The following is a 16,736-nucleotide window of genomic DNA, read 5'->3' on the forward strand; positions in this document are numbered from 1 at the left end:
TCCCTCCATCCACGAAATTCAGACCACTTTTGAACTCAAATGTCCATAATGTGGACCGACGACTACATGGAACAATAACTAGAGTTTCTTTCTCACACGAGGATGACCCCTGTCCCCCCACGCTCACTACAACTGTTACAACGGACAACACTTTGACTGGTGCAGGTTTGGAGAAAGAGCATTCATGGCTATGGACCATGGTTCACGGTGACTGTTCCAGCTCACTTCAAGACAAGTCGTTGATAATTTTACGTTTACATAATTTAGTAAATTAATTTAACTGATAGCTGGCATAAGGAAAGAAAGCCTTTACTCCGATCCAATTGGCCAGCACACTGACAACTTCCAATAAAATAAATAATATTAGATTTTTTTAGGTTGAGTAATAGTGGTGGCCAACGAGAGAGGCCGAAGTTATTACTGCAAGTGTCGAAGGAGATAGAACGGCAAGGCAAATGGAAAAGCGTGTGGGTTGCTGACCGAGGGAAGAGGGCGCCCGAATAGTGAGAGGAATATGCCGGTGGTATATTTCCATCCCTTTGCCGCTTTATTACTTATGTATGTATATATATATCCGAGAAACACTCTCGAACTTGAACCACATCATTCTTCTTCACCAATAATTTCTTTTTTTTCTAACTTTTTATTCCCCTCCCTTTTGTCCCCTCCTCACTCTCTCGAGAAAGACAGCAAGTTCGTGAAGGAAGGAAGGAAGGTTAGTTAGTGTGCAAATTAAAGCTCTCTCTTTTATGGGGTTCTCTCGCCTTGTCTTCTTGTCATTTCTTGTGTTTCTCTCATGCATGCAAAAGAGGGAGGCAAAAAAAACGACAATATACAACTTTTGTTACACTCATGATTTCTTCGCTTTATCCATATACATATTTTTTTTCTGGCAACTGTTAATTAAGAAACGATTTAGGTTCAAATCTCATATCAAGTATTGCCAGTTGAGACCAGTCTGGATCTATATATCAACTTCCTTGCTGCAAATTGTGATTCAGTTTCGATTTTTTTGGTCCACAAATGCTGCCATAATCGCCGGTTGATCTTCTTAATTAATTTATTATCACTAGCCTGATTCTAGGATCTCACCCCATCACCTGGAAAAGCTAAGCATCACTTCAAATAAATGTTCTTGTAAGAATCAAAGCTTTTAAATAATTGATATTACTATTTAAAATTCTACGTAGAGTAAGGAAACTCTCTCCCATGTTCTTGTTTTGTTAACACATAATAGCACTTCTTGTCCAACCATCCTGCCTGAATCCACTTGTGTAGCTTGATAATTTTGGTTAGCACTTTCGATTTATCAAATAGTAGAGGTGTTTCTTTTCCACCCCTGCTCTTACTTTTTCTCTCTTTAAATCTAGATTTTCTTGCAGTAGATCTACTTTCAAATGTTGTTGTCACACTTAGAAAATTAACTTTTCAGATCTCTCTCTTTTTTTTCCGATGAATTTTCAGCTTCTCTTTTTGTTCACAATAGTGTATGAGATTTAATGTTTTTTGTGGGCATGAATTTATCTTATTTAATGTCTTAACAGAGCTTTTAGCCATGGAAAATTGCTAAACATCTGTGGTAGCGTGCATCTGTGGTTGTCCAGTGTGAGAGAGATTTCTTATTTAGCTACTATGAGTTCTCCTTGTCTTTTACTTTAAATTTCCTATCGTCATGGAAGTTTTTCCTTTCTAGAAGATTAATGGGCTATTTATTTATTTATTTGTATGTTTCATAGTTACAACCAAAAATATCTGTGTGAAATAGAGGAACTGCTCTTTTGTCTCTACTTGTGTCTTTTACTTTCTTTCACTTGTCTCATACACTGCTCCTTGCTCTCCAGAAAAAAAAATTAAGTGAGATGATTAAGAAATAGAGTAGCAGTTGTACCTCCCATTTGACTAAGAGGATAGTCTCTTCCGATAAATCTATGTATATGCTGCTTTCTTGATTGTATAAAAAATTGTGTGAAAGAATCCAATACTTGTATTTAACAAAATTAGAATCTACGTATTTTATTGCTGCCTTGAGAATTAGTCCTACCGTCCCCAAGTAACGTGAAGAGTTAGAATGGCTTTCTTTTGTTTGTTTGTTTGTTTTTCTGTGTTCTTTTTTTATTGGTGACGCCATTTGAAATTTCAGTTATCACCGGCTCTTAAGCAAACTCATTTAAATTTTCGATATTATTATCTAAGGATCCTTGTGATATTGCATGGTTTTTAATCCGGTTTCAATTTTTGCAGAGAAAAGAGAGAGCAAGGAAAGGCGTTTTCCTAGATAAGCTAGGTGGTCATGGCCAAGGAATTACAGGTTCTCAATGCGCTTGATGTGGCAAAAACACAATGGTATCACTTCACAGCAATTATTATTGCTGGCATGGGATTCTTCACCGATGCCTATGACCTCTTCTGCATATCCCTTGTCACCAAATTGCTTGGCCGCATATATTACCATGTCGATGGAGCAGCGAAGCCTGGTAGTTTGCCTCCCAATGTAGCGGCAGCTGTTAATGGTGTGGCGTTCTGTGGAACTCTTTCGGGCCAGCTCTTCTTTGGCTGGCTTGGTGACAAGATGGGGAGGAAGAAAGTGTATGGGATGACTCTTATGCTCATGGTCATATGTTCGGTTGCCTCGGGTCTTTCTTTTAGCCATGATGCTAAGGCTGTCATCTCGACCCTTTGCTTCTTTCGTTTCTGGCTCGGGTTTGGTATTGGTGGTGACTATCCACTCTCTGCCACCATCATGTCTGAATATGCTAACAAGAAGACTCGTGGCGCCTTCATTGCTGCAGTTTTTGCGATGCAAGGTTTTGGAATTTTGGCTGGTGGCATATTTGCTATAATTATATCATCTGCATTTAAGGCCAGGTTTGATGCTCCATCTTACGAGGTTGATGCGGTTGCCTCAACTGTCCCCCAAGCTGACTACATTTGGCGTATAATTGTAATGGCTGGAGCTCTTCCCGCTGCACTTACCTACTACTGGAGGATGAAGATGCCTGAAACTGCCCGTTACACTGCGCTTGTCGCCAAGAATGCAAAACAGGCTGCGACTGATATGTCAAGAGTTCTCCAGGTGGATCTTGAAGCGGAAGAGCAGAAGGTCGAGCAACTGACCGAGGACAAGTCCAATCAATTTGGTCTGTTCACAAAAAAGTTCCTTCATCGCCATGGACTCCACTTGCTTGGAACAACAACCACATGGTTCTTGCTTGACATTGCATTCTACAGCCAAAATCTTTTCCAAAAGGATATATTTAGCGCGATCGGATGGATTCCCAAAGCACAGACCATGAATGCCATCGACGAGGTTTATAGAATTGCGAGGGCGCAAACACTAATCGCTCTATGCAGTACTGTCCCAGGCTACTGGTTCACAGTGGCTTTCATCGACAGAATGGGAAGGTTTGCAATCCAATTGATGGGTTTCTTCTTCATGACAGTGTTCATGTTTGCGCTGGCCATTCCTTACAACCACTGGACCCACAAGGACAACCGAATTGGATTCGTGGTTATGTACTCATTGACCTTCTTCTTTGCAAACTTTGGACCTAATGCCACCACATTTGTTGTACCAGCCGAGATTTTCCCTGCAAGGTTAAGGTCCACTTGCCACGGTATATCAGCAGCTTCTGGGAAGCTCGGAGCAATTGTGGGTGCATTCGGGTTCTTATATTTGTCTCAGAACAAGGACAAGGCCAAGGCCGATGCAGGGTACCCTGCAGGTATTGGTGTGAAGAATTCACTCCTTGTCCTCGGTGTCGTCAACTTCTTCGGCATATTGTTTACTTTCTTGGTCCCTGAATCAAATGGAAAATCCTTGGAGGAGATGTCTGGTGAGAACGAGACTGATGAGGTGTCGGTGCCAAATGTGGAGCAAAGTTCATATAACAGGACAGTACCGTTGGTTTAAATTTTTTCTTTATCCAGTTCTCTATTATAAGTTAGATAAACTCTTGATAGATTTTTCAATATACCTCTTCTTGTTATCGTGTGTCTCTCCCCTTGCTCTGTCTTCCTCAGCCTTGTAAGTTACCGAGTAACATATCTCATTCCTCAAATACTTTAGCACAGTTAATGGTGTTTATTGACAATCTTCTTGTATTTGACATGGATTTGTTGCAATTTGTTTCGCATCCTTATATGTATAGTCCGTGTATTCACAATTATCTTTTTTATAACAGTTATATATATATTCAATACCTTTCTATATTGATACAAGATCAAGTACATGCCTAGGACACTACAGATACATAATTTTGAATGATGTTTTACGTTTTGTATTATGTTCGACATTGTTGTATATGAATTCTGACTTTTCAAGTGCAACATCCTACTATTTTGACTTGTCACTGTACATACTTCGAATCAAATTGTCAAGCTTTTTCTCAACAACTCATTTATTGTCTCCTTTAATATCTCACCCTTTTTAGAATTTATTCCATAATATGGTAGATTTGGAAGGTTAACTCTTGATACCAAATCTAACTGATGTTGAATACCTCTCATTAGTGGTAACTCACCTATTAATTCATCTATATAATCTCATAAAATTCACCAAAAACAAGTTTAATCGCCTGAAAAATGTCTACCTAACTCTTCTCAACCACCAATGCTTTCACAATTAATTTGTAAAAATGTCTAGTTTTTCGTTTGCATTTTAGCATATTATGTTCTGAATTGGTTATAGAAAGGAAGATCATCTCCTCTTCTTTAGATGCTTTTGGTTGGGATTTCTTGTTTAACACACAAGAGTAAAATTTGCATTATTTGAAAAGTCGTCGATGATATTTAGCAGTTTCTGAATTTTTTTTTATAAATTAAAAATTTAAATTAAATATTACAAAAAAAATCACTGATAAAATGTCAAGAAATATTAATATTTAATTATCTGTCGATAAAATATTCCAATAAATAGAATCTCTCATTTCACAATGGACCTCTTCTTTTTCTTTTTCTTATTATATAAAAACATTAATATCCATTTCTTTCTTTCTCTTCCCTTCTCTCCTCAACTCCTCTTCTCTTTCACTCTTAGGTATGTCTTCTTCTCTGTTTTTTTTTTTTCTTTTCTCTTCTCTGTTTTTTTTTTAATTAACATATTTTATGAATTTTTTTCTCTTCTCAACTTCACTCGTAACTACATTAAGGTAAGATTTATCTCCTTTTTTTGTGTTTTTTTTCATTATATTTGTGTTTTTTTATTTTAAAATTTATTTGCTCTTAATAATTGTATGAATGTTGTTGTAGGATGTTTTTTCATATGAGATCAATGTTATTGTTGTTTTATTTTTTTTGTGTTATTTATTTGTTGCTAATTTATTTGAGTTGATTTTCTTCTTCTTTTTTTCCAAGCAACTCAATTATGAGCATTATGAAGTGTTGATTTTATATTAATTTAATTATTTTCTTGTTTTGTTAAATAAATTTTTTTAAAAAATATATTTTTAAATAATCAACAACGAAATTGCATATGTTATTTTTTTTTGTTCTATGACAATCTTCCTGAGTGAAATACGAATGGAAGAAAGTGAATAATTTTATTTTTTTATGTGATTTTCTTGTCAATAAATCTATTGATAATAATATTTTTAATTATCAATAAATAAAAAATTACCGATGAATTATTCACTAACAAAACATTTTCTTATGTAATTTAATTAATAAAATAATTATTAATAAAATAATAATATAAATACCAACAAAAAATTTCATCAAATAAATAGAAGAATTATTCACCCTTTCTCCTCATCTTCATAGGTCAACAAAACTCGCTCTGCCCCCACCCTCATTAACATATTTTTGTTTTCTAATAATCACGAAATGATGGAGTTGACTATAGAGGTCAACTGTGGATGACAAATGAAAGATGCCCAAATGGCCAGCAAGCCGGGTGGCGGGGCATAGAAATTTTGCAAGACAAGGAGGTCACATTCACACTCATACAATGCCAGGAAGAAGGGGAAAATTGATACCGACGACGACAGGTTGAGGTCACCTCTTAAGTATTTTTGGGTTCAAGTTACCATGACTTTGATCAAATTTTATTTATTTTATATAACAAAATTAAATGAACAGAAGAGTTTTAATCATCCTTATTCTTTGAGTTTATCACCAATAACTTCAAATCTTCCTAACAATCATCATTTCCATAAAGCCATGAATTTTATCATCAAGAAAGTACACGTATTTTGACCAAATTGTTCAGCTGGTTTTTTATACATGCATGTACATAGTATACTCGTGAGGAGTTTACCGCTGAGTTTGGTGCAGATTATTTTTATGATATTTTTTTATTTAAAAATATATTAAAATTATATATATTTTAAAAAATTATTTTTAATATTACTGTATAAAAACAATCTAAAAATATAAAAAATACAATTTTAAATAAAATAAATTCAAAAATCTTGAAAGGGTTGCACAGCAACCCCAAATAGCCTCCATGTATATCTGATTCTCTTTCTCATCCATGGAATAATAAATTGGTCATGATGAGCTATTAGTGTTTAAAAATGTTATAATTTCTATTTTTTGATGTGTTTTAAAAACATTTCACTTAAAAAAATATCAAATTGATATATTTTTTAATGATTTTAATGTATTAATATAAAAATAAATAAGAAATCATTTTAATAAATTTTCAAATAAAAAATATTTTTAAAAATACTTTGTACCACAATGACCAATACATATAATATCCCAATAGAACAAACATTGTAAAGAAAGAAATTTTTTTGCTGGAATTGTGTTTTAATATTATGGTGTATAATACTTTTTAAATTTGTTTTTTTTTAATAAATTAAAATAGTTTTTTATATTTTTTTAACTGTAATATCAGCATCTTAAAATCATAGAAGAAGACACTAAAATTTTATTTTTTTAGATAAACACATTTTTAAAATTAAAACCCAAACGACCAGAATAATTAAACTAAAATTATCTTTTATATGTATAACCATTAACTTAAAATTAAGGGCAGTCACATCACAAACGACCATAGTTTATAGTCATGGTGGCCCTCTTGTAGACTTTAGGGAGGGTGGCCCCTTCCTACTCGTTTGTCTTTACAGTTGCTGCTAAGACGTGTAATAATCGATCCCTCCATCCACGAAATTCAGACCACTTTTTAACTCAAGTGTCAATGTTGACCGACGACTACGTGGAACAATAACAAGACTATCATGATGCACAATACTTTTTAAATGTATTTTTATTTAAAAAGAAATTAAAATAGTTTTTTATATTTTTAATTTCATCCCATCAGAATCACTAAAAAACATCTTTTTTTTAATATAAACACTCACCAAATCGTTAGACCAAAATAATTAAACTAAAATTATCTTTTATTTATATATATATAATCAGTGCCTTAAAATTAAGGGTAGTCACATCACAAACGACAATAGTATACAGTACAGGGTGGCCCTCTTGTAGACTTTAGGGAGGGTGGCCCATTCCTACATGTTTGTCCTTACAGTTACTGCTAAGAAGCATGACAATGGATCAAAATGCATCCCTCCATCCACGAAATTCAGACCACTTTTGAACTCAAATTAATGTCCAAAATGTTGACCGACGACTACGTGGAACGATAACTAGAGCTTCCCTCTCAACCCCTCCTACGCTCGCTAGAACTGTTAGAAAGGACAACTCTTTGACTGGTGCAGGCTTGGAGAAAGAGCATTCATGGCTATGGACCACGGTTCATGGTGACTGTTCCAGCTCACTCCAAGACAAGCCGTCGATCATCTTACGTTTACATAATTTAGTAAATTAATTTAACTGATAGCTTGGCATAAGGAAAGAAAGCCTTTACTTCGATCCAATTGGCCAGAACACTGACAACTTCCAATAAAATAAATAATATAAGATTTTTTAGGCCGAAGTTATTACTGCAAGTGTCGAAGTAGATAAAACGACAAGGGAAATGGAAAAGCGTGTGGGTTGCTGACCGAGGGAAGAGGGCGCCCGAATAGTGAGAGGAATATGCCGGTGGTATATTTCCATCCCTTTGCCGCTTTATTACTTGTATATATATCCAAGACACACCCTCTTACTTGAACCACAGCATTCTTCTTCATCAATTTCTTTTTTTTCTGACTTTTATTTCCCTCCTTTTTGTCCCCTCCTCACTCTCTCGAGAAAGAGTACAGCAAGTTCGTGAAGGCAGTAAGGTTTGTGTGCAAATTAAAGCTCTCTCTTTTATGAGTTTCTCTCATGCGTGCAAAAGAGGGAGGAGAAAAAAACGACAATATACAAATTTTGTTATACTCGTGGTTTTTTCGCTTTCTCCATATACATATTTTTTTTTTTCCTGACAAATGTTAATTAAGAAACGATTTAGGTTCAAATCTCATATCAAGTATTGCCAGTTGAGACCAGTCTGGATCTATATTTCAACTTCCTTGCTGCAAATTGTGATTCAGTTTTCATTTTTTTGGCCCACAAATGCTGCCATAATCGCCGGTTGATCTTCTTAATTAATTTATTATTACTAGCCTGATTCTAGGATCTCACCTCATCACTTGGAAAAGCTAAGCATCACTTTAAATAAATGTTCTTGTGAGAATCAAAGCTTTTAATTAATTGATATTACTATTAAAATTCTACGTAGAGTAATTAACGAAACTCTCTCCCATGTTCTTGTTTTGTTAAAAAAACATAATAATACTTCTTGTCCATCCATCCTGCCTGAATCCACTTGTGTAGCTTGATAATTTTGGTTAACAGTACTTTCGATTTATCAAACAGTAGAGGTGTTTCTTTTTCTACCCTGCTCTTATTTTTTTCTCTCTTTAAATTTAGATTTTCTTGCAGATATTTGTTATTAGCTAGTATGAGTTCTCCCTGTCTTTTAATTTAAATTTCCTATCGTCATGGAAGTTTTTCCTTTCTAGAAGATTAATGGGCTATTTATTTATTTGTATGTTTCATAGTTACCACCAAAAAGATCTGTGTGAAATAGAGGAACTGCTCTTTTGTCTCTACTTGTGTCTTTTACTTTCTCTCACTTGTCTCATACACTGCTCCTTGCTCTCCAGAAAGATAAATTAAGTGAGGTGATTAGAAATAGAGTAGATGTTGGACCTACCATTGACTAACGGGATACTTTCTTCCGAAAAATCTTTGTATATGCTGTTTTCTTCATTGTATAAAAAATTGTGTGAAAGAATCCAATACTTGTATTTAACAAAATTAGAATCTACGTATTTTATTGCTGCCTTGAGAATTAGTCCTACCGTCCCCAAGTAACGTGAAGAGTGAGAATGGCTTTCTTTTGTTTGTTTGTTTGTTTTTCTGTGTTCTGTTTTTATTGGTGACGCCATTTGAAATTTCAGTTATCACCTCATTTAAATTTTCGATATTATTATCTAAGGATCCTTGTGATATTGCATGGTTTTTAATCCGGTTTCAATTTTTGCAGAGAAAAGAGAGAGCAAGGAAAGGCGTTTTCCTAGATAAGCTAGGTGGTCATGGCCAAGGAATTACAGGTTCTCAATGCGCTTGATGTGGCAAAAACACAATGGTATCACTTCACTGCAATTATTATTGCTGGCATGGGATTCTTCACCGATGCCTATGACCTCTTCTGCATATCCCTTGTCACCAAATTGCTTGGCCGCATATATTACCATGTCGATGGAGCAGCGAAGCCTGGTAGTTTGCCTCCCAATGTAGCGGCAGCTGTTAATGGTGTGGCGTTCTGTGGAACTCTTTCGGGCCAGCTCTTCTTTGGCTGGCTTGGTGACAAGATGGGGAGGAAGAAAGTGTATGGTATGACTCTTATGCTCATGGTCATATGTTCGGTTGCCTCGGGTCTTTCTTTTAGCCGTGATGCTAAGGCTGTCATCTCGACCCTTTGCTTCTTTCGTTTCTGGCTCGGGTTTGGTATTGGTGGTGACTATCCACTCTCTGCCACCATCATGTCTGAATATGCTAACAAGAAGACTCGAGGCGCCTTCATTGCTGCAGTTTTTGCGATGCAAGGTTTTGGAATTTTGGCTGGTGGCATATTTGCTATAATTATATCATCTGCATTTAAGGCCAGGTTTGATGCTCCATCTTACGAGGTTAATGCTGTTGCCTCAACTGTCCCACAAGCTGACTACGTTTGGCGTATAATTCTAATGGTTGGAGCTCTTCCCGCTGCACTTACCTACTACTGGAGGATGAAGATGCCTGAAACTGCCCGTTACACTGCACTTGTCGCCAAGAATGCAAAACAAGCTGCGACTGATATGTCAAGAGTTCTGCAGGTGGATCTTGAGGCGGAAGAGCAGAAGGTCGAGCAACTGACCGAGGACAAGTCCAATCAATTTGGTCTGTTCACAAAAAAGTTCCTTCATCGCCATGGACTCCACTTGCTTGGAACAACAACCACATGGTTCTTGCTTGACATTGCATTCTACAGCCAAAATCTTTTCCAAAAGGATATATTTAGCGCGATCGGATGGATTCCCAAAGCACAGACCATGAATGCCATCGACGAGGTTTATAGAATTGCGAGGGCGCAAACACTTATCGCTCTATGCAGTACTGTCCCAGGCTACTGGTTCACGGTGGCTTTTATCGACAGAATGGGAAGGTTTGCAATCCAATTGATGGGTTTCTTCTTCATGACAGTGTTCATGTTTGCGCTGGCCATTCCTTACAACCACTGGACCCACAAGGACAACCGAATTGGATTCGTGATTATATACTCATTGACCTTCTTCTTTGCAAACTTCGGACCTAATGCCACCACATTTGTTGTACCAGCCGAGATTTTCCCTGCAAGGTTAAGGTCCACTTGCCACGGTATATCAGCAGCTTCTGGGAAGCTCGGAGCAATTGTGGGTGCATTCGGGTTCTTATACTTGTCTCAGGACCAGAACAAGGCCAAGGCCGATGCAGGGTACCCTGCAGGTATCGGTGTGAAGAATTCACTCCTTGTCCTCGGTGTCGTCAACTTCTTCGGCATATTGTTTACTTTCTTGGTCCCTGAATCAAATGGAAAATCCTTGGAGGAGATGTCTGGTGAGAACGAGACTGATGAGGGGTCGGTGCCAAATGTGGAGCAAAGTTCATATAACAGGACAGTACCGTTGGTTTAAATTTTTTCTTTATCCAGTTCTCTATTATAAGTTAGATAAACTCTTGATAGATTTTTCAATATACCTCTTCTTGTTATCGTGTGTCTCTCCCCTTGCTCTGTCTTCCTCAGTCTTGTAAGTTACCGAGTAAATCAGGTCTCTTTTATGTCACTTCAACTTGCTGCGATGTCAAAAGAAGACATTGTTGAAACGCTATTGTGATGATGAGTGTAGCTTTTGCTTTGCAATCGATTCTAACCACATGGACATGTCCTCCATTTCCTTAGCTTATTTTGATTTCTTGCATCGTTCTTGTTTTTTTCTGCACTGTCCTCGAAAGTGAAGTGTGAATGATTCCATGCTTTAGCTGGACTTCCGTTTTGATATAGACGTGCACCAGGATTCAAAAGTCAATTCCTAATACTGTCGCAGGTGGAAAAAAAAAACTATGAAAGAAAACTCATTCCGAGAATTAGGTGCGTTTCTAAAGGCCTTTCTTTAAATTTTAATTTTCTTTTTAAAAAAATAAAAACATTATTTTTAATATATTTTCACAATAAAAAAACTCTTTCAAAAACAACCATTACCAAACATTTAATTTTCCCAAGTAATTGTCTTTACCTACTTCTACACCCCCATTTCTGTGCCTTCACCTACTTGTACACCCCCATTTTTTTGACTTTGAAATTCGATCAACCTATCTATGCAAGAGTAATTGCGAGGCAATGATACAAATCTTCACAGGGTGACCACTTGAACGAAAATTCTGAAGACCCTTTAATTCCTCCCTGATACAAACTAGTACCTTTTTGCCTCATGAAGAGTTAACGAAACTTCCTTTTACTTCAATTTCTTCCGTGTGTGTGTGTGTGTTTGTGTTGAAAAAGACATTAAATTATCGAATCTGATTGTGGGTTTTGGGTGGCTATCCCAGTCACACTAAATTCACCGACGACTTGAGACTTAAGAGCCAGCCAGCAGCCTCCGGGCATCAATTATGGCACAAGTACCAGGAATTATATAGAAGAGTGAAATTATCCAGAAGCTTACGATAGAATTTTCAATATAATTTTATTGATGCTTAGCATGTTGTTTTATACTAACTTACAGATCCATCTAAGGAGAGATTACAGCTATCAAAATTATTTATGGATAGAGTATATCTGTATTAAATTACAAGGCATGATTGTAGGCTTAATTGTTCCTGCAAATCACTTGCAGATTCTTTGCATCTGCCTTAATAAACTACGTGTGAATCGTGAACCACCATCTCCATTTATGAACCTTTGACTAATTTCCAGAATCTAACAAGACAAGCTACGTAGCTTTCAGTAGCCGAAAACTCTTAATGATGACTAGCAAAAGGTTCATACTTCATACTTTGCCTAACCTGTTAGGTAATTTGATTCTTTCACCTTATAAATCTGACCTGAACTCTTTAAAATGTACTTGGAATTTTCAGAAACAAAGTCTAAATGAATTGGAAATGACTCCATGGTCATGTGGAATTTAGGAGGCATATTTTTTATTTATTTATTTATTATTTGATAACATTCCCTCATAATTATAATTGCTATTTCGAAGAAATTTCGGTATTTCATAAATACCCATCACTGGTTATATCATCCAATTTAAGTTGAGCCACAAATCAATAATTATAAAATTGATGTAATTTAAATGATACAGTGCAATAGAAATAACATATGGAAATGGAAATCTTTATTATCAACTTTTTTTTATTATTAACGTAGATGTCCGGATCAGTTTGTGCGTACCCCGACTAATCCCACGGGCTATAAAGTTAACAACCATATAAGTTTCTAATAGTTATCATGTTAGCAATTACAAAATTCGAACCTGAAATCACATAAAAAAAATTCTTGGTCCAAATTTTTTTACCATTAAACTATCTACTAGATGGTTTAATTATCAACTTTAATTGCACATGTAATTTGTCACTTGACGTTAATGGGTGAAAATATTGGCATCAAAGTCACTAATTAAAAATTAAAATACAAATACATGCATAATCGCCATGAAACTACGCCTTAGTTTTCCTTTCGCATAAATTTCAAGCCACAAAATCTCCCTATGAATTGCCCACAATCCAGAGTCTTGAAACACAAATAGTATCAAATCTATGGAATGGAATTAGTTCTTTCATGTCCTTTTTAATATAATTAATCATTTTCTTAATCTAAATCTTCCAAAATAAGTGAATAATTAACATTTTAGTAGTTAATATTTACTTAATTAAACATTAGAATTAAGCCTTTTGAATTAACACTTACCTTTTATACACAATTTTTAATTTTTTTAATAGATATCTCAAACATTGAAAGTTAGAAATACTCATATTATCTGAATGATTAACAATATAAACATTACTATTTAATAGGCTAACAGAACAATGTTATAAACAAATAAAGAAAAAAAGAAATTGGTTTGCTGATTTTCTCTGTGTGTGGCTGTGTGTTTCTATACACACACGCACACATTCAAATTAAGGATGGTAACATCATAAACAATATAGCACATGTTACACGATGGCCCTCTTTTTAAAATTGTTTTTATATAAAAAAAAAATCAAATCGATATTTTTATATGTTTTTTAATAAATTTAATATATTAATGATAAAAATATTTTAAAAAATTTATAATATATTTTCAATTAAAAAGTATTATACACAAAATATCAAGAAGACACTGATAATAATCAAATTACAGCAACCAAAAATTGGAACCAAATTATTAATGATTGTTCATCCCTTACCTGCCAGACCATTTTTAAGAGATGTATCCGTAATGGTGACCAACCACATGGAATGACTAGAATGTTTCATTGTCACCCTCCTCCTCTCACCAGGACTGTTGCTTTGACTCGTGCAAGCTAGGAGAAAGAGAAGTCATGGCTATGGACCTTTGTTCATGGTGATTGTCTCCTCATACTTCGAGTGTTTGATAATTTTAATTTAGTTATAGAAAATAAATTCAATTTAACTGAAATCTATATAACTTGAAATAAGGGAACCAAACGTCTACAATTGCTCAACACTCTTGTAACTTTCACTAAAATTAATAAACCACAAATTCTATAATAATAGTAATAATGATAATAATTGAAGAAGTAGAAGAAGACGAAGACGACTTTTTTTAGTTCGAATAATAGTTGTAGCCAACGAAACAGAGGTAAAGTTATCATTGCAGGCGTAAATGGGATGAACATAAACGCAACGTAAATGAAAAAGGATATTGACCGAGGAAAGAGGGCGGGCGAAAAGAGTGGGGGAATATGCCCGTGGTATATTTGCCTGCCTTCGCTGCTTTATAAAGAATTTAAGGGGTGTTCGTCGCTTATATATTCAATAAACACCATCTTTCTTGAACCAAACGAGCTTCTTAATCAATTTCTTTCTTTCTAGCTCTTCTCTCCCTCTTTTTTGTCCCTTTTTCTCACAAAACTCTGGTCAAGAGTTTTGCAGAGAACAGAGAGAGCAAGGAAAGGCATTTTCCTAGATAAGCTAGGTGATCATGGCCAAGGAATTACAGGTTCTCAATGCGCTTGATGTGGCAAAAACACAATGGTATCACTTCACAGCAATTATTATTGCTGGCATGGGATTCTTCACCGATGCCTATGACCTCTTCTGCATATCCCTTGTCACCAAATTGCTTGGCCGCATATATTACCATGTCGATGGAGCAGAGAAGCCTGGTAGTTTGCCTCCCAATGTAGCGGCAGCTGTTAATGGTGTGGCGTTCTGTGGAACTCTTTCGGGGCAGCTCTTCTTTGGCTGGCTTGGTGACAAGATGGGAAGGAAGAAAGTGTATGGTATGACTCTTATGCTCATGGTCATATGTTCGGTTGCCTCGGGTCTTTCTTTTAGCCGTGATGCTAAGGCTGTCATGTCGACCCTTTGCTTCTTTCGTTTCTGGCTCGGGTTTGGTATTGGAGGTGACTATCCACTTTCTGCCACCATCATGTCTGAATATGCTAACAAGAAGACTCGTGGCGCCTTCATTGCTGCAGTCTTTGCTATGCAAGGTTTTGGAATTTTGGCTGGTGGCATATTTGCTATAATCATATCATCTGCATTTAAGGCCAGGTTTGATGCTCCAGCTTACCAGGTTGATGCACTTGCCTCAACTGTCCCGCAAGCTGACTACGTTTGGCGTATAATTCTAATGGTTGGAGCTCTTCCCGCTGCACTTACCTACTACTGGAGGATGAAGATGCCTGAAACTGCCCGTTACACTGCGCTTGTCGCCAAGAATGCAAAACAGGCTGCGACTGATATGTCAAGAGTTCTGCAGGTGGATCTTGAAGCGGAAGAGCAAAAGGTCGAGCAACTGACAGAGGACAAGTCCAATCAATTTGGTCTGTTCACAAAAAAGTTCCTTCATCGCCATGGACTCCACTTGCTTGGAACAACAACCACATGGTTCTTGCTTGACATTGCATTCTACAGCCAAAATCTTTTCCAAAAGGATATATTTAGCGCGATCGGATGGATTCCCAAAGCACAGACCATGAATGCCATCGACGAGGTTTATAGAATTGCGAGGGCGCAAACACTTATCGCTCTATGCAGTACTGTCCCGGGCTACTGGTTCACGGTGGCTTTTATCGACAGAATGGGAAGGTTTGCAATCCAATTGATGGGTTTCTTCTTCATGACAGTGTTCATGTTTGCGCTGGCCATTCCTTACAACCACTGGACCCACAAGGACAACCGAATTGGATTCGTGGTTATGTACTCATTGACCTTCTTCTTTGCAAACTTTGGACCTAATGCCACCACATTTGTTGTACCAGCCGAGATTTTCCCTGCGAGGTTAAGGTCCACTTGCCACGGTATATCAGCAGCTTCTGGGAAGCTCGGAGCAATTGTGGGTGCGTTCGGGTTCTTATATTTGGCCCAGAACAAGGACAAGGCCCTGGCCGATGCAGGGTACCCTGCAGGTATCGGTGTGAAGAATTCACTCCTTGTCCTCGGTGTCGTCAACTTCTTCGGCATATTGTTTACTTTCTTGGTCCCTGAATCAAATGGAAAATCCTTGGAGGAGATGTCTGGAGAGAATGAGATTGATGAGGGTTCGGTGCCAAATGTGGAGCCAAGATCACATAACAGGACAGTGCCCGCGGTTTAAATTTTTCTTTAGCCACTTCTCTAGAATAAGTTTGGTGAACACTTGATAGATTTTTCAATTTTCCTTTTCTTGTTATGGGCCAGTGCCAAATTTGGAGCTAAGTTCACATAACAGGACAGATTCAATGATCTAAGTTTTTATCAACCTGTCTCTATTATGAAAAAATTATACAGAGTAATTGAGAGGTACTGATACAAACCCTTACAGGTTGATAATCACAGAAATTGACGTAATTTAAATGATACGATGAAATAAAAATAATAGATGAATATAAAAAGTTTAATTATCAACTTTAATGACATATAATTTGAACACAATCCATGGCTCAGATCAAAATTTATGCTGTAAAACAAGTTGTTTGGTATGACCAAGGCTCTTGTTAAACTTGAACCTGTCATTCTTGTCCATGGATATGTCTACCAGGCTCTTCACATGTCATAATAAGCAACCAGCCAAATCTTTTGGTTTGTTCTCGTCATAGTTTCTTCGATGCCACGAGTTTCGCTTGCTGGG

The 16,736-nt window shown here is 36.4% G+C and overlaps 3 protein-coding genes across 7 annotated transcripts; all 3 read left to right on the forward strand.

The window, feature by feature from the left end:
- The first annotated feature begins 361 nt into the window (after positions 1-361).
- Positions 362-4,209, forward strand: LOC118062182 (inorganic phosphate transporter 1-4). 5 transcript variants are annotated; one of them, XM_073409384.1, is made up of 3 exons: positions 362-523; positions 683-715; positions 2,242-4,209. In XM_073409384.1, exon 3 carries the CDS (start codon positions 2,291-2,293, stop codon positions 3,908-3,910), a length of 1,620 nt encoding a protein of 539 aa, XP_073265485.1. In that variant the 5' UTR covers positions 362-523; positions 683-715; positions 2,242-2,290; the 3' UTR covers positions 3,911-4,209. The 5 variants fall into 5 exon arrangements, with proteins under 5 accessions (XP_073265485.1, XP_073265487.1, XP_073265484.1 ...); XM_073409386.1 differs by having other exon boundaries at positions 687-719; XM_073409383.1 differs by having other exon boundaries at positions 687-715.
- Positions 4,210-7,931: 3,722 nt separating this feature from the next.
- Positions 7,932-11,358, forward strand: LOC118062184 (inorganic phosphate transporter 1-4). The gene is made up of 2 exons (XM_035075896.2): positions 7,932-8,174; positions 9,425-11,358. The coding sequence occupies exon 2, from the start codon at positions 9,474-9,476 to the stop codon at positions 11,091-11,093; it is 1,620 nt and encodes a 539-aa protein (XP_034931787.1). The 5' UTR covers positions 7,932-8,174; positions 9,425-9,473; the 3' UTR covers positions 11,094-11,358.
- Positions 11,359-14,443: 3,085 nt separating this feature from the next.
- LOC118062185 (inorganic phosphate transporter 1-4) lies at positions 14,444-16,367 on the forward strand. Its single transcript, XM_035075901.2, has one exon. The coding sequence runs from the start codon at positions 14,604-14,606 to the stop codon at positions 16,221-16,223; it is 1,620 nt and encodes a 539-aa protein (XP_034931792.1). The 5' UTR covers positions 14,444-14,603; the 3' UTR covers positions 16,224-16,367.
- Positions 16,368-16,736: the final 369 nt, after the last annotated feature.

Source organism: Populus alba, chromosome 5, assembly GCF_005239225.2.
Source record: "Populus alba chromosome 5, ASM523922v2, whole genome shotgun sequence".
Classification (NCBI taxonomy): domain Eukaryota; kingdom Viridiplantae; phylum Streptophyta; class Magnoliopsida; order Malpighiales; family Salicaceae; genus Populus; species Populus alba.